Source organism: Phascolarctos cinereus, unplaced genomic scaffold (assembly GCF_003287225.1).
Source record: "Phascolarctos cinereus isolate Bilbo 61053 unplaced genomic scaffold, phaCin_HiC Scaffold_1;HRSCAF=81, whole genome shotgun sequence".
Taxonomy (NCBI): domain Eukaryota; kingdom Metazoa; phylum Chordata; class Mammalia; order Diprotodontia; family Phascolarctidae; genus Phascolarctos; species Phascolarctos cinereus.
The window spans coordinates 202,937,490-202,962,481 of record NW_027555514.1 but is presented as its reverse complement, the minus strand read 5'-3'; the positions used below and the strand labels follow the sequence as shown (position 1 = coordinate 202,962,481).

General features: G+C 35.9%; 1 protein-coding gene across 1 annotated transcript in view; it reads left to right on the top strand.

Annotated features, from left to right (window-relative positions):
- The window catches only part of PPHLN1 (periphilin 1), a 153,108-nt gene that overhangs the window by 67,613 nt on the left and 60,503 nt on the right, over window positions 1-24,992 (top strand). The window contains 2 exon segments of the mRNA XM_020979755.2: window positions 11,359-11,570; window positions 24,927-24,983. Of these exon segments, the coding sequence (XP_020835414.1) occupies window positions 11,359-11,570; window positions 24,927-24,983 (269 nt within the window).

Sequence of the window (24,992 nt, the reverse complement as noted above, 5' to 3'; positions counted from 1 at the left end):
TTTTCCTTTATGATTTCCTGAAAGATACTGTCCAGGCTCTTTTTTTCATCATAATTTTCAGGTAGTCCAATAATTTTTAAATTGTCTCCCCTGGATTGATTTTCCAGGTCGGTTGTTTTACCGATGAGGTATTTTACGTTTTCATCTATTTTTTCATTATTTTGTTTCTGGTTGACTGATTCTTGCTCTCTCATAGAGTCATTAGTTTCCATTTGTCCAATTCTAGTTTTTAACAGATTGTTTTCTTCTGTTAGTTTTTGTACTTGCTTCTCAATTGGCCAATTGTATTTTTAAGGGATTTGTTTTCTTCAGTGTACTTTTTTTCCAGTTTGCCAATTGTGTTTTATAGGGACTTGTTTTCTTCAGTGTACTTTTTTTCCAATTGGCCAATTGTATTTTTTAAGGACTCTTCTACCTCTCTCATTAGACTTTTAAAATCCTTCTTGAGCTCTTCTAAGAAGGCTTTTTGGGCTTCAGACCAGTTCATATTCCCTTTTGATGTTGCAGATGTGGGTTTGTTGACAATGTTGTCCTCTTCAGAATTTCTGTCTTGATCTTCACTCTTCTCATAATATGAATCTATGGTACGTTTCTTTTTACTCATGGTTTCTTTATTCCCTGGTCTTTAAAGATATTGAGCTCTCCTGCTGGGAAACAGAGGGCAGTGACCCAGGCGTCTTGTGTTGGGAGCCTATGTCTTGGTCACTGGCTTTGTGTGCTGGGGCCTCTTATGTTGGCAGTTGTAGGCTGTAGGGTTCTGGCAGCTTACCTTGTGTTGGGCTGGAACTTTCAGGCAGTTCTAGGTTGCCTGTTTTTCCTTTCCTTTAGCTTTCTTCATCTCCTTTTAGATGGGTGCTGCAGGGTGTTTATCTGCCTGGGGCCCCTTGGAATATTGCCTCCCTTGTTTCTGCTAATGCACTGGGAGATTCCTTTGTGGTACAGTTCCGAGGCACCTGGTGGTTTTCTGATCTGGTTTCCACCAGTTCCCCTGCCCTCACTGAGGCACTCAGAGGTCCAGGTGTTGGTGTTTGCCTGCTGTACCACCTGGTCTTCAGGATCTCCTCCTGGAGGCTGTAGGGTTCTGCCAGCTTACCTGCTGTTGGGTTAGAATCAGCAAGGCTGAGACTTTAGGAAGGCTCTAGGTTGCCTTCTTCAGCTCCTTTCAGATGAATGCTGCAGGGTGCTTATCTGCCTGGGGCCCTTTGTAGTGCTGTTTCCCATATTTTTGCTGAGGCACTGGGAGACCTGTTTGCTGGACTACTGCACTGCTGTTCCCCGTCTTTCTTCTAGTTTAGCTGTTCCAGGGTTGTGTTTTTTTTCCTGGGGTGATATTTTCTGTGTTTTCAGAGGTTGATAGGGGAGGGTGAGAGCGACTACCTTTTTACTCTACCATCTTGGCTTCCAGAAGCAGAAGTGTTGTTTGGTCATTTTTAAAAAGTATTTGGAATGGTTTGGGAGAGAGCTCGAGTGAGTTCTCCGCTGTCTTAGCTTCATCTCCAGATACTAAACTCTTATCAGAGAATTTTCATGCAAAGTCCATCTCCCCCCCCCCCCATTCCACCACTTCCCTGCCCATCCTTGATGCATTAATATTGTCTGTGTCGAAGGTTTCAGTTTCAGGTTCCCTCTTCTGCTATAGACATAGTTTGTGTTCCTTCAGTTACTTTCATCTTTTTTTTTAATGTGTCCCTCTTCCCCCTACCTCTCTTATCCTCACCCTTTTTTCATTTGATATTCCCCTTTCCTCTCCTGCCCCTTCAGCTAGTCTTTTTCTTACCTTTAAATTTCATTTTTGCACCCCTTTCTGACAATTTTTTTGTCACTCTTCATTATCTGTTTTCCCTTTCTGTTTATACCCTCATTCTCTGATTCAAGACCCCTAGAACTATCTGGTCTCTCTCTTTTCTGTGTATTTTTCATGTAATCAAAGCTCAAAGGTATCCATCCTAGGCTGTCTGTAGGTCTTAACTCTTGGCTTCTCCATTTGCATTGTACCTCATTTCCAGAACAATGGCAATTGTTGCAGTTGTGGGAGAGGATATTTCCATGGTAAGGACCCTTCCCTGATTATGCACCCACTATAAAAAGAAGAGGGGAAATTAAATGACCAAAATAAAAAGTTAGTAACTTTTAATTTATACTTGATAAAAAATGTCAGAAACTACCATGTACAGTCAAATGGCAGCAAAGATGATGTCCAGCTTAACAAAACAAATAATGAAGTCTTCAGAAACTTAGTTTTGTAGAGCAGACTAAATCATAAATTAACTGTCTGTGTTAGGAGTTCTTAACCTGGGTTCCAAGACTTTGATATTTTCATCTTTTAATAACTGTGTTTCAATATGATTTGTTTCCATTCAATATGATTTGTTTCCATTCGAGTAAGATTTATAGTCCTCTAAACACATTTTTAGAAGTGGTCCTTATTGTTCACCAGACTGTCAGAGTATTTGATGATATAAAAACAAAAACCTAACATCAAAACCCTTGGTTTAAAAGAATGATTTCTGGTCAAATGGATTTACACATGATTTATTTCAAATATTTAAAGAAGAATTCATATGTATGCAATACAAAGCAGTCTCAAAAGTTGCAATGTAACATTCAATTAAACTACACGTGTAAAATTCATAATTCTGATATCTAAATCACTTAGGGATAAAGGAGAGGAAGAGACCTATTTGATCATCTAATCAGTATTGATACAAAAAATTTTAAATAAAATATCAGCACAGATACTACAAAATATTTAAAATATATAGAAAATTTTGATAAAATGTCAGCACAGAAATCAAAACAACATATTTAAAATATTGTTCATTGTGAATAATTTGAATTTAAATCTTCACTTTAAAGGTAGGTCCATGTTAAAAAAAAAAGTTCATGTACCATTATATGAACAAAACCAACACAATTTCAATAATAAATCTTGAATAAGTCTTTGGGATTCATCATTCTTGTTAAGAATTCTAAAAAAACTTAGTGAATATTATTTGCTTTGATCAAAATTATATCTGAAATGAATAACTATCATTACTAGCAAAGAAGATTCATTTAAAGCTTTCTTGTTTTGTACAAGATAAACCAAGAATGCACCATCAACCTGTAATTCTTGACTATATTCTGGAAATGCTAGTCATAACAAAATAGAGAAATTAAAAGTACAGTATAAACATTGGCAGAGTAGAATTAAGATTGTCAGTATTTGTGGGTATTGTGGGTTTTTTTTCTTTTTTTCCACTTTTTGGTGAGGCAGTTGAGGTGAAGTGACTTACCCAGGGTCCTACAGCTAGCAAGAGTTAAGTGTCTGAGTCTGAATTTGAACTCAGTTCTTCTGACTCCAAGGCCAGAGCTCTATCCACTGGGCCACCTACCTGACTCGTATGGTTTTTCTTAGAATAGGGGTGGGAAACCTGTGGTTTTGAGGAGATTCCTTACCCCTGTCTTAGGACATATTAAAGACTCAGTAATGTAACTAATAAAAAGAAATAAAATGATTTTTAAAAAATTAATATTTTTTTTTAGTTTTTGTTTTTAGTTTTCAGCATTCACTTTTATAGGATTTTGAGTTCTCAGTTTTTCTCCCTCTGTACCCTCCTCCTTCCCCACAATGGCATGAAGTCTGATATAGGCTCTACATATGCAGTCATTAAACATATTTCCACATTAGTCATGTTCTGAAAGAAGAATCAGAACAAAAGGGAAAAACCAGGAAGAGAAAACAAAAAAAGCTAATACTGTGCTTTGACATGCATTCAGACTCCATAGTTCTTTCTCTGCATGGAGATAGCGTTTTCCATCATGAGTCTTTTCCAATTTTCCAATTCCATTTCTGAGAAGAGCTAAATGTATCAAAGTTGGTCATCACACAGTGTTGCTGTTACTATATACAATGTTCTCCTGGTTGTGCTCACTTCACTCAGCATCAGTTCATGTAAGTCTTTCCAGGTTTTTTTGAAGTCTGGCTGTTCATCAGTTCTTATAGAACAATGGTATTCCATTACATTCATATACCATAACTTGTTTAGCCATTCCCCAGTTAATAGCCATCACCTGAATTTGCAATTCATTGCCATCACAAAAAGTGCTGCTATAAATGTTTTTGTACATGTGAATCCTTATTTATGATCTCTTTGGGATACAAACCTAGTAATGGTGTTGCTGAATCAAAGGGTATTTTATAGCCCTTTAAGTTTAATTCCAAATTGCTCTTCAGGATGATTAGATCAGTTCACAACTCTACCAACAATGCACTAATGTTCCAGTTTTCCAACATCTTCTCCAACATTTATCATTTACTTCAGAGTTTTTAATTTGCATTTCTCTTATCAATAGTGATTTAGAGCATTTTTTCATATTACTATAGATAACATTAATTTCTTCCTCTGAAAACTGGCTGTTCATATCCTTTGGCCATTTATCAATTGAGAAATGATTTGTATTCTTAAAAATTTGACTCATTTCTCTGTATATTTTAGAAATGAGGCCTTTAACAGAGACACTGGCTGTAAAAGTTGTTCCCTAGCTTTCTGTTTCCCTTCTAACTTGGTTGCATTGGGTTTGTTTGAACAAAACCTTTTTAATTTAATGTAATAAAAAATATTTATTTTTGCATTTTATAATGTTCTTTATCTCTTATTTCATCATAAATTCTTTCTCTGTAGATTTGACAGGATTCTTTGCTGTACTAATTTGCTTCTAGTTTTCAATCTTTATGGGTGTAAGATGTTGGTCTATGCCTTGTTTCTGCTATACTGTTCTCCAGTTTTCTCAGTTGTTGGTCAAATAGTGTGTTCATATCCCAGAAGCTGGCGTCTTTGGGTTTATCAAACAGTAGATTACTGTAGTCATTGACTGCTGTGTCTTGTGTACCTAACCTATTCCACTGATCCACCACTCTATTTCTTAGCCAAGTAGTTTTGATGGTTGATGCTTTTTAATACGGTGTTAGATCTCGTATGGCTCAGCCACCTTTCCTTGCATTTCTTTTAAAAAATTCCCTTGATATATTCTGGATCTTTTATTCTTCCAGATGAATTTTGTTATTTTTTTTTCTAGCTCTGTGAAATAATTTTTGATAGTTTGATTGGTGTGGCACTGAATAAGTAAATTAATTTAGGTACAGTTGTCATTTTTATTTTATTTGCTTGGCCTGCTTACGAGCAACTGATAGTTTTTCACTTGTTTACATCTGACTTAATTTGTATGAAAAGTGTTATGTAATTGTGTTCATATAGTTTCTGGGTTTGTCCTGGCAGGTAGACGCCCAAATATTTTATATTGTCTGTATTATTTTAAGTGGAATTTCTCTTTCTATCTCTTACTGCTGTGCTTTGTTAGTAATATGCAGAAATGCCAATGACTTATGTGGGTTTATTTTATATCCTGCAACTTTGATAAAATTGTTAATTATTTTGAGTAGTTTTTTTGTTGATTGTCTAGAATTCTCTAAGTATACCACTGTATTTTCTTCAAAGAGTGATTGTTTTGTCTCTTCACTGCTTTTTCCACTTCTTTCAATTTCTTTTCTTTTATTGCTAAAGCTAACATTTCTAGTACATTATTGAATGAGTGATGATTATGGACATCCCTGTTTCATCCATGATCTCATTCAAAATGCTCCTAGCTTATCCCTATTACATCTGATGCTTGTTGAAGGTTTTAGATAGATGTTACTTTTCATTTTAAGGAAAACTGCATTTATTCCTATGTTCTCTAGTGTTTTTAATAGGAATGGGTGTTGTAATTTGTCAAAAGCTTTTTCTTCATCTATGGAGATAATCATATGATTTCTGTTGGTTTTGTTCTTGATGGGGCCAATTATGTTGTTAGTTTTCCTAATATTGAACCAGCCCTGTATTCCTGGCATGCATCCCACCTGGTCATAGTAGATTATTCTTATGAAAAGTTGCTATAATCTCTTTGTTAACATTTTATTTAAATTTTTTGCGTCTATTTTTATTAGGGAAATTGATCTATACTTTTCTTTCTCTGTTTTGGCTCTTCCCAGTTTAGATATCAGCACTGTCTTTGTATGATAAAAAGCATTTGGTCTGGCTCCACCTATTTTCCAAATAATTTATATAGTATTGGAATCTTTAAGTGTTTGGCAGAATTCACCTTTAAATCCATCTGGCTCTGTATATTTTTTCTTAAGTACTTCATTGATGGCTTGTTTAATTTCTTTTTCTCAATTTATTTTATTTCCTCTTCACTTAACTTGGGCAGTTCACATTTTTGCAAGTAATTGTCCATTTCACTTAGATTGTCAGATTTATTGACATACAGTTGGGCAAAACAGCCTCTGATTATTGTTTTAATTTTTTCTTCATTAGTGGTGAATTCACCCTCTTTTTTTTTTGATACTGGTAATTTGGTGTTTTTTTGGGGGTTTTTTGGCTAGGCAGTGGGGTTAAGTGACTTGCCCAAGGTCAAACAGCTAGTAAGTGTTATGTGTCTGAGGCCCGATTTGAACTCAGGTCCTCCTGAAACCTGGGCTGGTGCTCTATCCACTGCGCCACCTAACTGCCCCTGGTTTTCTTCTTTTTAAAAAAATCAAATTAACCAAAGGTTTATCTGGTGTTTTGTTTGTTTGTTTTTTTCATAAAACCAGGTCTTAGTTTTCTTTATTTCAGTTTTATTAATCTCTCCTTTGATTTTCAGAATTCTATTTTGATATTTAATTGGGGATTTTTAATTCGTTCTTTTTCCAGCTTTTTTAGTTGTTTGGTCAATTCATTGATCTTTCTCTATTTTATTCATGTAAGCATTTAGTGATATAAAATTTCCCCTAAGAACTGATTTGGTTGCATCTCACAAGTTTTGGTATGGTGTCTCATTGTCATTCTCTTGGATGAAGTTATTATTTCTGTGGTTTGTTGTTTAACTCACTCATTCTTTAGGATTAGATTATTTAGCTTCCAATTAATTTTTAGCCAATCTTTCCATGGCCCCTTGTTACAGGTAGTTTTTATTGCATCGTGATCTGAAAAGGATATATTCAATATTTCTGCCTCTATGCATTGGAGTGTGAGGTTTTTATGCCCTAGTACATGGTCAGTATTTGTGTAGGTGCCATGTATTGCTGAGAAAAAGGTATATTCCTTTCTGTACCCATTCAGTTTTCCCCAGAGGTCTACCATATCTAACTTTTCTAAAATTCTATTCACCTCCTCAACTTCTTTCTTGTTTATTTCGTGGTTAGATTCGTCTAGTCCAGAGAGGGGAGGTTTTTGTCCCCCACTAGTATAGTTTTCTGTCTATTTCTTCCTGTATCCTCCTGAACTTCTCTAAGAATTTGGGTACTATTCCACTTGGTGCATATATGTTTAGTAATGATATTACTTCATTGTCTGTGGTGCCTTTTAGCAGGATGTAATTTCCTTTTGCTTTTTCTTTGTCTGAGATCTGGATTGTTACCTCTTTTTTTTTTTTACTTCAACTGAAGCACAATATATTCTATTCCAGGCTTTTACAGCTTTATCCTGTGTGTTTCCCTATGTTTTAAATGTGTTTCTTGTAAACTACATTTTGTAGAATTATGGTTATTAAACCATTCTGCTATCCATTTCCATTTTATGGGAGAGTTCTTCCCATTCCCTTTCACAGTTACGATTACTATCTGTGTCTTTCTCTCCATCTTCCCTCAACCACTGTATGTGCTTTTCTTTCTCCTTTCTCCCTTTCCCTCCTCACAAGAGTTTTGCTTTTGACCACCACCTCCCTCAATCTGCCCTGCCTTCTGTCAGCCCCCTCCCTTTTCTTTCCCTTTTCACTTATTACTTCTTCCTTCCCTTCTACCTCCCCCCTCTGCCTGCAAGGTAAGTTAGATTTCTATACGTGAGTGTGTATGTCATTCCCTCCTTGAACCAAATCCTATGTCAGTAAGGTTCAAACAATGCTCATCTTCCTCCCTTCTTTCCCTCTACTCTAATAGGTCTTTGGCCCTCTTCATGTGATGTAATTTACTCTTTTCTGCCTCATCTTTCCCTCTTCTCATGGTACAATCCTTTTTTTTCCTACCCCAGTAATTTTTTTTTTTTGATCATCACATCAGTGTCAGCTTATACTCATGCCCTGTGCTATGTATACCCCTTCATACAGTTCTCAGGAGTTACGAGGATCTTCTTCCCATGTAGGGATGTAAACAGTTTAACCATTACTGAATTACCTATTGTTTTTTTTTTTCCTGTTTACCCTTTTATGCTTCTCTTGAATCTTGTATTTGAAGATTGAATTTTCTGTTCAGCTCTGGCTTTTCATCAGGATAGTTTGGAAGTCTCCTATTTCATTGAATGTTGATATTCTCCCTGGAAAGATTATGCTCAGTTTTGCTGGATAGTTGATTCTTGGTTGTAATCTAAGCTCTTTTGCCTTCTAGAATATGACATTCTAAGCTCTCTGATACTTTAGTGTAGAAGCTGCAAGGTCCTGCGTAATCCTGACTGTGGTTCCACAATATTTAATTTGGTTTTTTTTTCCAATTGTTTATAGTATTTTCTCCTTAACCTGATAATTTGGAATTTGGCTACAGTATTCATTTTGGGTTCTCTTTCAAGAGATGATCAGTGGATTCTTTCAATGACAATTTTGCCCTCTGGTTCTAGAATATCAGGGCAGTTTTCCTTGATAATTTCTTGAAAGATGCTGTCCAGGCTCTTCCCCCCCCCATCATGGCTTTCAGCTAGACTAATAGTTTTTAAATTATTTCTCCTGGATTTGTTTTCCAGGTCAGTTGTTTTTCCTGTGAGGTATTTTACATTTTCTTCTATTTTTTCATCCTTTTGATTTTGTTAGACTGATTCTTTGTTTCATAGAGTCATTAGCTTCCACTTGCCCAATTTTAATTTTTAATGAATTGTTTTATTCAGTTAGCTTTTGTACCTCCTTTTCCATTTTGCCAATGCTACTTTTTAAGGAGCTCTTCTCTTCACTGAATTTTTGTACCTCCTTTTCCATTTGGTTGATTCTGCTTTTTAGGGAGTTTTCTTCACTGAATTTTTGTACCTCTTTTTCCCTTTGGTCCATTGTATATTTTAAGGAAATTTTTTCATCAGTCAATTTTGTTCTTACTTTTCCAAGCTATTGACTCTGTCTCGGTTACTTCTCATTTCTTTTCCCAATTTTTCTAATATATTGCTTATTTGACTTTTGAAATCCTTCTTGAGCTCTTCAAAGAAGGCTTTTGGGATTTGCGACCAATTCATATTCTCCCTTGAGATTTCAGATGTAGGTGTATGTTGTTCCCTTCTGAGTTTGTGTTTTTATCTTCCCTGTCCTCATAGAAATTGTCTGTGGTCAGTGTTCAGTTTGGCTTTTTGCTCGTGTTGTTTGCCCATTTCCTGGCTTTTAAAGTTGAGATCTCTTGCTGGAATACAGGAGGTCCTGTCCCAGGCTTCTTGTGCTTGGGGCCAGGGTCCTAGTCACTGGCTTTGTGTACTGGGACCTCAGGTGCCATTAAGCCATAGGCTATAGGTGTCTGGCAGCTTACCTGGTGCTGAGCTGGGGTCCTAGTGGTAATATCTGGCATGTGCCAGGTAGGGTTTTTCTACATTTCCCTGGGTCTGCACTGGAGCTCCGTGAAGTACTGCTGCTGGAGGATGCCTGCCTACATAGGGCTGTGCCTGATTACAGTGAAGTTCAACAGATGGAAGATACTGCTATCCTTTGGCTATGTTGAAGCCCGGGGTGGGGGTGTCTGCCCATTAGGGGATGCCTACCTGCTCAGGGATGCACTGAAACATGTGGTGGTTCTCTGAGCTGGAATGTACCAGTTCCCCTGGCTATGCTAAAACACATGGGGCATCCTAGTCGGGGGTCGTGGTGTTGGCTTTTGCCTGCTCCACCACCCTGGGGCTTAGGATCTCCTGCTGGTTTGCTGAGGTGGGGTTTGCTGCTGGCTTGCTGGGACACTTCTTGGCCTAGGGTGTACTTCCCTCTTACCAGAGTGAAGTGGACCTTTTTCACTGATCCTCCAAGTTTTCTCTGCTGAAAAACTGCTCCACCCAGTCTTTTTGTTGGCTCCTCTGTTTCAGGATTTTTCTTGGTGTGCTGTTTTTTCTTTTTTTCAGAGGTCAGTATTGGAGAATGACAGTGATTTACTGTTTAGTCTGCCATCTTGGCTGGTAGAAGTCAACTCCAATAGAAATGATTAAAAACTTAAGTAAGTTAGCAAGATACAAAATAAAGCCATAGAAATCACAAACATTTCCTGTATGCACTAATATCTATATATACTAATAAAAACTAAGGAAATGAAAAAAATTCATTTAAAATAACTACAAAATACATAGTACATTTGAGAGTTAACCTACCAAAACACACTTAGGAATTGCATAAATACACTATAAAGTGTTCTTTAAAGGAATACTGAAATAATTACTCATTTAACCAAAGTCAGTCCAGAGGAAGAAAATTCTCATATAGCTAATAGTCACAGAAGTACTTTTTGTAGTAGCAAAGAAATGGAAACTGTATGTGTGCCTGTTTTTAGGGATAGGGCAGAACAAAATCTGGTACATGAAAGTAAAGGAAAACTATTGTGCCTCAAGGAAGAAATATGAATGCAGCAAAGTAGATAGATCCAAGAGCCTTAAATACATAATGACTCTAGTAAAATAATTAAAAACTATACTGAAAGGAACATGAATTCAGACGAGTATCAGTGATCACTTTGGATAGTAGAAAACAGAATGAAATGCATTTTTCTCCAGAGGGTGAGAAGTGCTGTCCCTCTCTGAAATTTGAATGTACTGTTCAGTGAGGTAGCCTTTTAATCTGTTTTGTTTTGTTTTTCTTTGTTTTGGTGAAAGATTGATTTAACATGGAGCTTAGAAGGAATTTACTGGTATCAATAAAATGACTAAAAAAAAGAGTAGAATAGGTACTGTTTTGTGTCTAATGGTTCTAATGTAGTTGTTTTACATGTGGGGTGGGGTGGTAGGCAGGTTGAAGAACTCATTTCCTTTGTAACCTTTGGCTAGTCATTTAAGTTACTAGTCATCATTTACCTCATCTGTAAAATGTATAGGGTTGGATCAGATGGCCTTTGAAGTTACTTCCTCCTCTTCTAACCTTTTTGTATGCCTTCTTGCTATGGATTTTTGAATATTTGTTTAGAATATAATAGCTATTTCTTCAAGAGTTGTTCAGTCCAAATTGTGAAGCAGTAGTGATAGATGCTATTACATTTTCCTGTCTCATAGTTGGATTTTATGGGGGTGCCAAAACTTATGTGAAAGTGAACTAACAGGCCTTATAACGATTATATAAAGTGCTACTTATAAAGTAATCATTATCACTTATTTTGGTTTGTGTTTTTAAAAATATATAGTAATTTTTATTTTATTTTCTCCAAAGGGACACTAGAGATGGCTTTAGAAGAAAAACTTTCTACTCTTCCCATCACATGAGAGAACGGTCTCCTCACAAAAGGGAAAATCCATTCTTCCGGGAGTCTCCTGTAAATCGAAAAGATTCTCCTCATAGCAGATCTGGCTCCAGTGTTAGCAGCAGAAGTTACTCTCCAGAACGGAGTAAAGCTTATTCTTTTCACCAGTCTCAGCATAGAAGTATGTGTTTAGTTTTTTGTGTTTAGTTTTCTCTCACACATACATGCCATACCATGATTTGTGTGTCTTTGGCATGGTCTTGCAGATAAATCAAAATGGTATCACATTTATTTTTAAATTTATTTTAATTTAAATTTATTTTAAATTTAATTTTAAAATCTCTTACATTGACACATTTTAGTGTCAGTTTCTGTCATTCCCAAATCATGAAAGCAAGTAAACTGATATTTTTTCAGTTATTTCTCTATTATTAATTTTACAATCACGTATTATATATCATGTCTATTGACTTTGAACTGCTTTAAAAAAAACAGCAACTCTGATATAATTTGTGGGTGTGTGACATTCTAAGAAATTCTGATACTTCAAAGAAAGTACTGAAGTGACACTGAATACTCTCAGGAGTGATATATGGCATTATCTTCTTTGATTTGCCTGTGTGTTTAAGTTGTTCATTTTTGTTCCTTTTTTCATTTATTCCTCTTTTTGTTCTCAGTTCACTGTGCGATTCAAAGAATAAATGTTTTGTTTTAAACATCTTTTTCTGCTGACTGATGAGGAGGAGGAAAAATAGCCTCAGATTTTCCTGTATGCCTTCTGCTGGGTTGATCCATTCATTACTTCATCCATCTAACAAATATTTATGGAGTGGAATGTTTCCCATATAAATATTGTTTTTCTAAGGAGCAGTGAGGACTACACAGCTGCATAATGTTGTATGCATTTACTTTGAGCCAATAGAGGTGGGTGTGGTGGCATACACCTTTAATCTCAGTTCTTGGAGGCTGAAGCTGGCAGGTGTCTTAGGAGTTCTGAGTCACAATGGACTATGTGATCAGGTGTCTGCATGCAGCTAAGATTTTAATGTGTTGAGCCCTGAGAGAGAACCAGCCCATTTCAGAAACATAGCAGGTCAAAGTTCTCATGCTTATGAGTAGTCCTTATGTAATAATCTCAGTATTTCCAGACTGGGCTAGTAAGATGAGGGGAGAGGAGGTTGACAGGGTGGGGAAAAGATGGAGATTGATTCTTAATGATTTGTGTTGTGTTTGCTAATTTAAAAGATGATTTTACAATCTGATGTTTTCAAAACCCTTCTCTCCAAACTAATGTTTCCAACACTTGAATCTTGAGGTGTCCAATATCTTGGAATGCAAAAATGTAACATAGTAAATGATTTGGATTGGCAGAAGAGGTTAAAAAAAATACCACCCATAGCTGTACTAGAAGTCTTTGTGATACTGATTGTAAGGACTGCTATCTCCTTTTTTCTGACAGTAAAGAAAACAGCCATTTATAGGATGCTTAAAATAGTTATATCATAGCTATGATGCTGTAAAGTAATTATGGTAGTAAATAGAAAGGTTAAGCTTGTTTTTTTCATTTTATATATATATCATAACAATCATTTGCAGAAAGATCAGGTTTTCATTTAATTATTTTCATTCTATGTGACATATTCAGTGGCCACAAACCCCTGTACATCTTGGAGATAAATATGGAGAAAGCAAAAATAAAACATTCCCATTTTTAGAAGCTTTAATACTATTTTTTATCTAATTTCCTTGAAACATATTAAGGAACTTAAAAGTAGTTAAGTAAATTGAAAGTGACTAAATAGAAAGTTAAATAAATATTTTGTTGTTTTAAATTGATTTTCACTTAATTATTTAGTTTTGAAAATGGAATTCTTTAATCAAGAAAATAAATTTATCTCTTGAATTTATTCTTCATAAATAATTCTCATTGATTCTCTCTTATACTAGAAAAAATGATTATTAGGTTCTCATAATGTTACTGTGTTCGTAACTAGAGCACGTATATGTCTGTATATATGTATATTGTTGTATATGTATATGTATAAAAATGGAATTAGTCAATTCACTTTTATCACATAATATTTAAATGACAGCAATGTATCATAATGTAGCAAAGAAAAGATGTTGGAGATGTCTGTTTTCAACAGTGAGAAAAGGCAAAAGTAAGGCAAAAGGCCTTTCTAAAGAAGCACTGCAGACACAACCAAAAAGAACAGCAGTCTCTTGTCCTTAAGGAGCTTACATTTTAACAAGGGAACATAAACCAAAAAAGGGAGCTCAAGTTGAGAAAGCATTGGGGGGTGGGGGGAGGTATATTCACAGGGATGCTGTGTTGAAATCTGGAAAGTTACCAGCAGAGGGAGGAAGATAATGAAGGATAATGAAGGTTGACTGGCTTGAGCTCCTTCCCAAATGGAGTCCCCAGGAGGAACTCACCAGTGGGAGAAGGGATCTGTAGTAATTAATTACCAGCAAGTTTATCCATAAAAATATGTTCAAAGGAATAAAAGTAAAAATAGTTATGTACGACTGTCATATTTGACTTTTAAATCCTATACATATATAAATGGCCTAAATTTGCTGCCTGCTTTTTCTGATAATGTTTTTCATTAGAAAAAGATTATCAGTGATTCCAATCATCTGATCATTTTAAACATATTTTATATTTCTATCAGTGTAGCAAACCCATCAAAATGCTTTATGTTCTGTGGTAAACCACTAGTCTTGAATTCTATGCCATCAGAGCCCAAAATGTCAGGTTCTGTTAAGCTGGAGAGGTTTTCAGTATTGGCAGTAGATTCTGTCTTTCATTTGAAATCTAGCCAAGCTAAGGTCAGGGACTCTTGTCACTGGGATGGCATTGGGATGATTAAATTATTAGCGTAAGAACTCGTAGTTGAAAATCTCAATTGAGATTGGGCATGTTTATTAATACATAAATGGTTCAGTAACACAGCTTTACTTGTAAAGATCTAGAGTAGTATTGTGATAGGGCTAGCATTTCTTGATGCAACTTCCTTTCGCCCCAGATTCTCTGATAGTTTCCTGATTGAGAGGCATGAAAATTCCCAATCATGTGTAATCTGGGCCTCTCAGACTTGATGGGTGCCTGATACCATGCAGGTTGCCACATCCTGATGACTTACTAGCCAAATGGATTTCTAGATAGAGACAAGATGAGGGGGACCATATCCAGAGAAGCATAGTGCCACTGTGTCCTTATTGCATAACAATACTGTTTTAGGGCAAGGTAAACCTCCTTTGTTAAATGCACAGTGACTCTTGAGTGCCGTCATCAGACTGAACTAAGAGGATGCTGTTTTTGTGCCTCACCTACAACAAATACTTAGTTCCATGTAGCAATGTGTATGTTAGACATAATGGAGGGAATTTTAATTTTCTTGCTCTTAAAGATTTTTGAATCTTGAAGCATTGAGAAAATTTAAAGGTTCAAATGATGTCCCAAAATCTTAGAAAACCAAATTTAAATCTTTATAGACCAGAGACCTTATTTTTATAAGCATTCCTTTACATATTCTCCGGTAGAATTAAAAAAAATATGCAATTTGAGGTTCTAGAACCTCTCTTAGTAACTAATTACATAGCATTTATGAAAAAAAATATTATGCATCTCAATTTAAACCCACTTATCCACTAGATGAGGAAAACTTTCAATATCTTCCTTTTTTAGTATCTTGTATTTTTTTAAAAAATTGTTCCACATTCTGTTCTTTTTTGAAAAATTCTGCTTGTTTTTAAATCTCCTTCCTAGCCTTATTTTCTTTCTTTAAAAAAAAGTTTTTTTAATTAACTTCTCTTATTTTTACTTTACCTTCATTTGTTGATATATCACCAACCCCATTCTCTAATAAGCCATCATTTACAACAATGTATAAAATGAAAAAGGAAGAATTGCCATATAATTAAACCAATTAACATATTGACTAAATCTGATGGTATGTGCAATCTTCTATGCCTTTAGTCAATCTCATAGAGAAGGGAGGTACGTTTTCTTAGGTCATTATAATTACATAGTGTTCAGACAATTTGGGGGGTTGATTTTGTTAAAAATCATTGTATATATTTTTACCTGGTTCGGTTCACTGTATCTCATAGATCTTCTTATGCTTCTCTGGATCTTTTATATTCATTGTTTTTATGGGTCAGTATACTATCTTGCATTATATACATATAATTTCTTTTAGCCTTTCTGGTTCTTTAGGCCTCTACCTTGTTCCCAGTTTTTTACATTGACCAGGAAGTACTGCTGTAGATATTTTGGGGTATATAATATCATTTTTTCTGCTGGTTTTATTTTCTCATCTTAAAAGTATTGATTTTTCCATGCTAGGCATCAGACAGAACCAGAGTAGTTCATGCTGTAAGTAAATTATTATAACTCCTTAAATTAAAATTTGTTTTATAGTCTCCTACAGTCACATAGATATAGCCAGGATAGAACTTAGCCCATCTACTTCAAACCTCTTGTTTTACAAAACTAGAAAACTAGAGTCCACAAAGCTTTTATTAACTGTAGAACCCATAGGTTTTTATTTTGGGTATACATGAAAATAACCAGATATTCTTTATATTACAATTATATAATTTTCTTTTTGCTCACAGTTTTATTCCCTAATATAAATACTTATGTTCACTCTGTTGCTGAGCTTTTCTCCTTCCTTTACTTATTCTCTCCTTTATATCCATGCTGATGCCTCATTATAACATGGAAGTTACCTGTGGTTATTGAAGACTATGTCATATGGTTATGAATTCTGAAAGGTTCTTGAATGTTAGAAAGGCTTTGAATGCAGATCCCATGACATACTATTTGCTCTCCAAGAACCAATCTACCTATGTAGATTGTATGGAGAGACTTATCACTAATAAGTTAGCCTTTTGGTGATTTTGTTTGGCCATCACAATTCATAAAATAAAATCCTGAAATGGTTCTCAGGACTTCCTGCCAAGATGGCTATCAGAATGGAAATAAACCATCTAGCTCTTAGATACTTTGTCCCACACATTCTTGAAGTTCGCATCAGACAAATTAATGATCAAGAAATTTAATGAGAAACTAATTTAAGTGACTTCTTTCACTCCAGAGCTGCGCAAAAAGTTGTCCAGAGTCCCACAGGCAGTAGAAAAGGGTACCCTCTAGCAGGCCTAGTGCCAGCATGACCAGAGTTGTGACGTGCACACTGAAAAGGCCTGTTTCAGAAGCAGCAAGGATGGAGAACTCCCCTCAGAAAGTCCCAGGGTCACCAGAAAGCCCCAGAGTGGAAATCTTTCCTAGTCTAGGGAACAGCAATGGACAACAACCAGTATAGTGTCAAGCAGCGTGGTGTTGCCAAGACAACCCAGAAGTAGGAGCACTGAGGTCCCTACGTTTCTTCTGAGGTGCCAAAGAGGGCCCTGAAGATCAAGAGCACTGAAACTCAACGATTCAAGGGAGCCTAACCACAGAATGTAGAGGTCAGCAGAAAAATCCAGGAGACACAGGGTGAGACCAAGCAGGGCTGATCACCCTACCCAAAAATTTAGCAAGATAGCGGAGCCTGGACCTGGTCCAAAGCCCAGTGTATTGACTAAGACTGGACAGACGCACTAGTTTTACAATCTAAAGATTCCCCTCTCCCCAAAAAAAGAGAGTAACGTAAAAACAGTTACAAGCAGAGAATCAAAGAGAAAAAATGGATTTTCCATAAGGATAACATAAATACTTAGAAGAAATGAAGCCAGAAAAAAATGAAATAAGATTCTGGAGGAAAGAATTAGAATGAGAATAAGTAGTTTAGAATAAAAAGTAGTAAGCCTTACCTAAGAATTGGACTCCGAAAACTAGAATTGACAAAGCAGAAATCATACAGTAGCTAGGTGGTACAGTGGATATTGAGTGTGGAACTTAGAATCAGGAAGACATCAGTTCATATTTTGTCTCAGACATTTATTTAGTGTGGTAAGTTACTTCATCTCTTTCAGCCTCAGTTTCCTCATCAGTAATATGGGGAAAGTAATAGTACTTATACTTCACAGGATTGTTGTACAGATAAATGAGATAACATATATAAAGTGCTTCAAAAGCTGTGAAACACTATATAAATGTTAGCTATTATTATTATTAAGAAATGTCAGAACAAAATAAAAATATTCAAAAAGTAGAATTCCATTTTGAATATATCTTAAAAACAATTGACTTGAAGAAGTTTGAGGAGAGAGAATTTAAGAAACTGGAATCCTGAAGACCATGATTAGGAGGGGGGTAAAAAGTCTGGACACAATCCAGAGCTCCCATATTAATATAAAAAAAAATGCTGTAGATATCCAGAAAGAAGTTAGGTACTGAAGAACTATAGCCAGGTTCCCTTAAGACTTAGCAACTCTGATGATGATGATGATGATGATGATGATGATGATGATGGTGGTGGTGGTGGTGGTGGTGGTGGTGGTGGTGGTGGTGATGGTGATGGTGATAGTGCTTATATGGTGCCTTTGTGATCCCCATTTTACAGGTTGAGGAAACAGGTATATAGTAGTTAAGTGATTTGATCACACAGCCAAATAAGTGTTTGTGGTAGATTTGACTCAAATCTTGTGACTCAAGGTCCACTTGGCACTGACTATTGCACCACCTAGCTGCCTAATGAGATCTCAGAATGCAGTATTTCAGAAGACAAAGGACAGAGGCTTAAAAGTCAGAATAGTTTACCCTGTGTAGTTAAATATAATCTTATGAGGGGAAAAATGAATCTTTAATGTACTACAGGATTTTGAAGTATTTTTGATGAAAGACCAAAGATGAGTAGGATCTTTGACATATAACCAAAAGAGTTCTGAGAGACCTAGAAAGGTAAATTTATTCGAGCAATTAAAAAGCAGCATATGTTGATATAGTGCTAACATTCTAATAAGCTTGGGATTCTTGAATTGGAGTCCATAAACTTGTTTTCTTTTTTTTTTTTTTGACAGCTAGATTTCACTGTAACTTGTCTTCCCCTATATTCTTATGTATTTTATTATGTGCTTTTTAAAAACTTTTTAAAAAGATGCTCTAAGTCACTGTCGATTAGAGAAATGCAAATCAAACAACTCTGAGGTACCACATCACACCTATCAGACTGGCCAACATTGCAAAACAGGAAAATGATAAATGTTGGAGAAGATGTGGGAAAAGTGTTGGTAGAGTTGTGAAATGATCCAACCATTTTGGAGAGCAATTTGGAGCTATGCACAAAGGGCTATAAAAATGTGCATACCCTTTGACCCAGCAATAGCACTTCTAGGGCTGTATCCCAAATAGATCATACAAATGGGAAAAGGACCCAAATACAAAAATATTTATAGCAGCTCTTTTTGTGGTGGCAAAGAATTGGAAATTGAGAGGATGCCCATCAGTTGGGGAATGGCTGAACAAGTTGTGGTATATGAAAGTAATGGAATACTATTGCGCTATAAGAAATGATGAACAAGCTGACTTCAGAAAACCTGGAAACACTTGTATGGACTGATGCTGAGTGAAGTGGGCAGAACCAGGAGAACGTTGTACACAGTAACAGCCATGTTGTATGATGACTAATATTGATAGACTTAGCCCTTCTCAGTGATGCAAGGATCTAAGACGTCTTCAGAGGCCTCAGGATGGAAAATGCTATCCACAAAGAAGAAAGAACTATGGAGTTTGAATGCAGATTGAAGCATACTATTTGCTATTTTTTTTCCCTCTGTTTTGTTTCCTCTTTCTGGTAGCTCCTCCTATTGGCTCTAATTCTTACTTACAACATCATTAATGTGAAAATATGTTTAATAGAAATGTATATGTATAGCCTATATCAGATTAAGCACTGAATTGGGGAGAGAGGTAGGGAGAGAGTGGGAGAAAAGTTTGAAGCTCAGAAGCTTATGGAAGTGATCGTTGATAATTCAAAATAAATTAATTTTAAGAAAAACAACTTTTTCTGAGAAAGGGTCCATAATCTTTACCACACTGCCACAGGTGGGTTCAATACACACACACACACACACACACACACACACACACACGCAATCATGAGGAGAATAAACAAGTCTCCCTTAAGAAGGAAAATAAGAAACACAATAGTCCTAGGTGATTGAGTAGGAAGATTACTAATGTTCTGAGAGTTTTGAAAGAGAAAAGGTAAAAGGAATACACTAGAAGGAATACACTAGTGTTGAAAGGAAGAAGAAAAAGGGTGGAATTAGCTATTTTCCATAATTGAAATATTTTGAGAATGGTATATAAACATAGAGGAAGTGAAAGGGGGAGGGGGCATTAGACAAACCTCGTTCTTCTCTAAAATGAACAAATGAGGGCTGTTGAATACACCCACAATCATTTTGGTGCAGAAATTCATCAAAATCAGCAGGTAAACAAATTGGAATGGGGTGTACAAATGAGGGAGGATAGTACTGGGAAAGAAATGGTCAAAAACAGAATAGACTTCTTCATCCTAAAAGATGGAGGGAGATAGGGAAGGGAAGAGAGAGAAAGAACTATATTCTTTATATCCTAGGGATTCTTTATTTTGCCTCTTAAGATGGTTGACTTATACCTGAACAAATTACGGTAAATGAATGTAATGGGACACTATTGTGTCATAAGAAATGATTGAAGAGATACTTTCAGGTATTCCTTGGTAATGTGAACAGATGTAGAGTAAAATGAGAAGAACCAAGAATATAATTTATACAAGGACAACAGCATTTTAAAGAGTGACAGTTTTAAAAGACAGGAACTTGGATCAATACAGTGACCGTTATCTTGAGAAGACCTACAATGAAGTGTGTTACCCACTTCCTAATAAAGAAGTGGTGAACAGAGGCATACCTTTTTGGACATGGTCACTCTGTAGATTTTCTTTGCTTGATGATGCTTATTTGTTACAATTGGCTTTTTTCCCCTCTCTTTTTAAAGTGTCTGTGCTATTTTGTGGAGATTGGGGGGCTCGCAGAAGTGATGATGAGGGGAAACAAAGCTATCCATTGTAACATTTTTAAAAATTCCTAGAAAAGTATAGAAGGAAGTGCGGAGAAGCAAGGGTAATTTTGAAAGTAACATGTAGAATTTGTTTTTAAATGTTTTCATTAAAAAATTTGTTAAATTTTTTAAAAAGCAAGCATTTTAAAATTGAGATTTGTGTTTTCATTTAGAATTTTTTTTCTGCTCTGTATACAGAAATACTCTTTTTTGTAACGTATGTGTGTTTGTGTGTGTTTTGGTGTTTTAAGTTCAGAATACAAGAAGTTTTTTTTAAACATAGGACCCACAGGAGCTGTGAAGGAGTTATGGCTGAATGACTTTGGAGAGGCAAATAAAGGAATTGTCTGAATTAATTTTTTATTCTGTGGTCAAAGCTACTCTTCCTCTTAGAAGTCAACATCTTAGGTAGGGGACATGTATTCCAGTTTCGAGTTACTCTGTGGGTCTCTATTCTTAAAACTTGATCACAATTCCCTACTGATGTATTTATCTTTGAATTATCAGCCAGATGACAAAATTAACTCAAAACATAGGCAGTTATTGAAATTTTCACAGTAAAAACAAATTAGTCATGAAACATTTCCACCATCCTCCCCCAAATGTAGCCCACAGCATTGAGCATGGACACAGAGGTCGCAAGTAGATTGGTGCACATGTGGGGAAAATATGTGGAGAGGTATGCGCATGGAAGGCCCGTGTGTGCTGAAGCCTCAAGAGGTAAAACTCATGCCTCCAATGCTACAAAGGTCTTTACTTTGATTGAACTGATCTTGATATTGTTGTGTCTGCTGGACCCTGCTATGCTGAATAACATAGCAATATAGAGAGTTGAATGCTGTCCTAGGAGTCAGCTTTGAATTCTGTCACAGAGAATTTAGATTTGTGACCCTGGGCCAGTTACTTAGCCTTTCTCAGTCTCTTTTTTTCTCATTTGTAAAATGAGGAAGTTAGACTCATTGACCTCTGATGTCCCTTTTGTAAGTTGCAGATTTTGTAATCAGTTGCAGAGGGAAAAATAAAGAAGATAGCATATACTTTGATAATCTATGATTTCAATGCTAAGATTGATATCATTGGCAATAATATAAAATATCCTGGAAAACCTGACTTCAAAGGTTTGTAAACTATAGGAAAGCTTCAGGAATATATTTCTTGAATATGCCTATGTATTCTGGAACAGTCATATTATGCTGGTTATGAGAATCTTAATAACATTTAAAAATGAAATTTATTATATTTTAACAGACAGAAAGTGTCCGGTTACCGAAGAGAGTTCTTTTTGAGCCAGCTATTCATGTCTTTTCAACTTCATATAAATATATAAATAAATATGTGTGTGTGTGTGTGTGTGTGTGTATAAAATCTTAAAATAAAGCTCAAAATGAGAAAATATGGTACCCCATTGAGACAACTCCATTTTGACTTACTGAAAAATAAACTGATAATGCTAAACAATTGGAAATGGATAAAAGAATGAATTTCATCAGACTGTCACTATTTTTAAGGGTATCCATGTATGTTAATCATTTATTATGACACAATGGAAATTGCACTGAATTTGGAATCAGAGAACCTGATGTTAAAATCCTGCCTCTCACTACCTCTAATCTTGGCTCAGTTGCTGATCTTGCGATTGATCTGTCCTAATTTATTCTTCTTTAAAATGAACATGTTTCACTAGATGGTCTTTTAAGTACTTTTCCAGCTGTTTTCCAGCTCAAAATCAAATGATTTTGTACATGTAAGAAAACTTAAGTGGATGAAAAATGCTTATTTATGGTATGTTTGAATGGACAACCTATAAAGTTGATCCATATATGTCTGAGTGGGCCAGATTGCTTTTAGGAAAATGCACAGTACTTTTAGTGACCTGAAACATCTCTCTGAAACAAAATCTTTTTTCAATCTCAGTAAACTTTCTATGAAGTTTAATGGCTGCGTGTCATAGTATACCACACACAGAGTCTCAAAGGAGTGCAAGTTGCAAGTCAAGAAAAGGACAATGTTATTGAGTACATGTAGAATAGGAAAAGAACTGGAACAGGTTATATCAACAAAATGGTTATCACACATTTTGAGTGCTACCCATGAAATATAAAAAAAGCTTAATGGAAGGCCTCTAGTAGTTGCATAGATTCTCAATGGATTATCTCTAGGAGAATATAGACAGAAATAACAAAGAATATGGAGATGAAAATGCATTGCAATTGGTAAAAGGTAGCTCTTCTTGTGAAGGCCAACCCACATGATTTTGTCACCTCATTCTTATTGTTTCATCTATCATTCACCCTCATTCTTATATTCTATTTCTCTCTCTCTCAAGGGAAGAAATCCAAGTTAAGTATAGCCATATTAAAAGAAAAATGAAATGCATATTAAAGCAGTTCTGAGGTTTTAACTCATATCTATCAGGTGGGCAAAACTGACAAAAATTGAAAATGACAAATTGATAGAGGGCCTGTGGAAAACACGGGCAAATCGATGTAACACTGACTTCATTGCTCTTGCTCACATTTGACGCTCCATCTTCTGACTCCATGCTTTTTCATTGGTTGCCTCCCAAACCCCAAAGTGTTCTTCCTTCTCTGCTCAAACCTCACCTTCTATAAAAGGCCCTTCCCAGATCTTCTCAGTGACTTTCCTTTGAAATTACTTGTTTATATCTTGTACATACATAGTTATTTGCATGTTATTTCCCCCAATAGAATGTGTGCTCTTTGATTATTAGGATTGTTGCTGTTGCCTTTCTTTCTTATGCTTAGCATTTATTGTGCTTAATAAATGCTTGTTGACTTAACTGATGAGTTGTTGGTGCAGCTGTAAATTGGTCCAGCTATTCTTAAAAGCAGTTTGGAACTGTGCACAAAAAGATACTAAAGCGTATGCTTTGACTTAGTAATACCACTACTCGGCTTATACCTCCAAGAAATCAAAAGAAGAGGAAGAGGTCATATATATACAAAAATCTTTGGTAGTAGCTCTTTTTGAAGTGGCAGACAACTGGAAACTGAGGGACATGCTCTTCAACAAGTGAGGGCAACAAACATTTATTAAGTGTCTGTTGGTGTCATTAACTCTGCTAAGTGCTGCATATACAAAGAAAGGCAAAAACAGGCCCACCTCAAAGAGTTCACAGTCTGTTGGAGTGGCTGACATGCAAACAACAATTTACAGACAGACAAGATCAGTTTTACTTCTTGGAATACCAAGCTTCCTCCAAGGCCCATGTTAAGTGGATATCTTTTAAGAGACTCCTAATTTCCTCAATTGTTAATGTGAACCATTCCCTCACCCTCAGTCTGTATATATTCTTGATTTACTGACATGTAAATATCATATCCCTTTAGTAGAATGCAGGCTTCTTGAGATCAGGGTGCATTTCACTTTTATATTTTCATCCTCAGGGCCAGCATAGTTTCTGACACGGATGATGCACTTTTTTTTTTTTGAGTCAAATTGAATTTAGAATGTGTGAAGGGGAGTAATATGAAAAAGAGTAGGAAAAATATAATGAAGTCAGATTGTGGATGATCTTAAATAACTGGCTAAAGAATTAGTAGTTTATTGTATTGATCATTGAATGTTTTTTTCAACAAGGGAGAAACATGAACCTAAGAATCAGGAAAGTTAATTGGGCATCTTTATGTAGGATACTTTGGAGAGGAGATGAATTAGAGAAAAGGCCTTCTGGTGAGAAGACAATCTAGGCTAGAAGTGATATAAGTACTTAAACTGGATGTAGCAGTCTGCTTAGAGAAGAGGGGTAGCTTTGAGAGAGATTTATGAAGGTGGAGATGACAGAAAAAATTGATTTGAATGAAGAGGTGAAAAAAGAAGGAAGAATCAGATGATTCTGAGGTCTTGAGCCTAGATAAGTTGTGAATATAATCAGTGCATTGGAAGTACCACCAAAAATAAGCATGTGGAAAGAGGCCTGGGTTTAGAGACAAATGTTAGATAGGTGTGAGGTACCAACAGGATAAGTGAGTAGAAATATACACAAGACAATTTATGTAGTATCAGTACTTGAAAGTATTCATTTATTCATTCACTCTTTCCTTCATTCATTCGCTGTACATTTATTGAGAGCCTACTGTGTGAAGATATACCAAGTACTATGAAGTTTACGAATATGACTAAGACATAGTCTTTGATCTCAAAGAAGTGCTTTACCCTGTTAAATTCATTATTAATTACCTTCTGTCTTCACTTTTGGGATACATATATTTCTTACCCAGAAATAGTTATCCTTTGTAGTTATTTGTGCCATCACCACGATGCACCATTCTGTATTGTAGTGGACTCTGGCTTGTTGCTGGTTTTGGACTGAAACATTTCCTCATGTACGTGGTTGGTTATAGCTTCTATGATCAGTTCAACATTGAGTATTTGGGGGGACATGAGGGCAGTCACTTGGAACCATATATGCTGTAAAATTCTTGCTACTTTGATCTTTGCTGCTTGTCTTGGGCTTCTTTGCATTTTCTGAGAGCACAGAGAGGTGCTGGTGTTAACTCCTACCTGCCCACCTTTCTCCAGAGTCCGTGCGTGCTGGTGCCTGCTACAAACAGCAAAATGAAGGAGAGCCAGGAAGAGGTAAGTGTT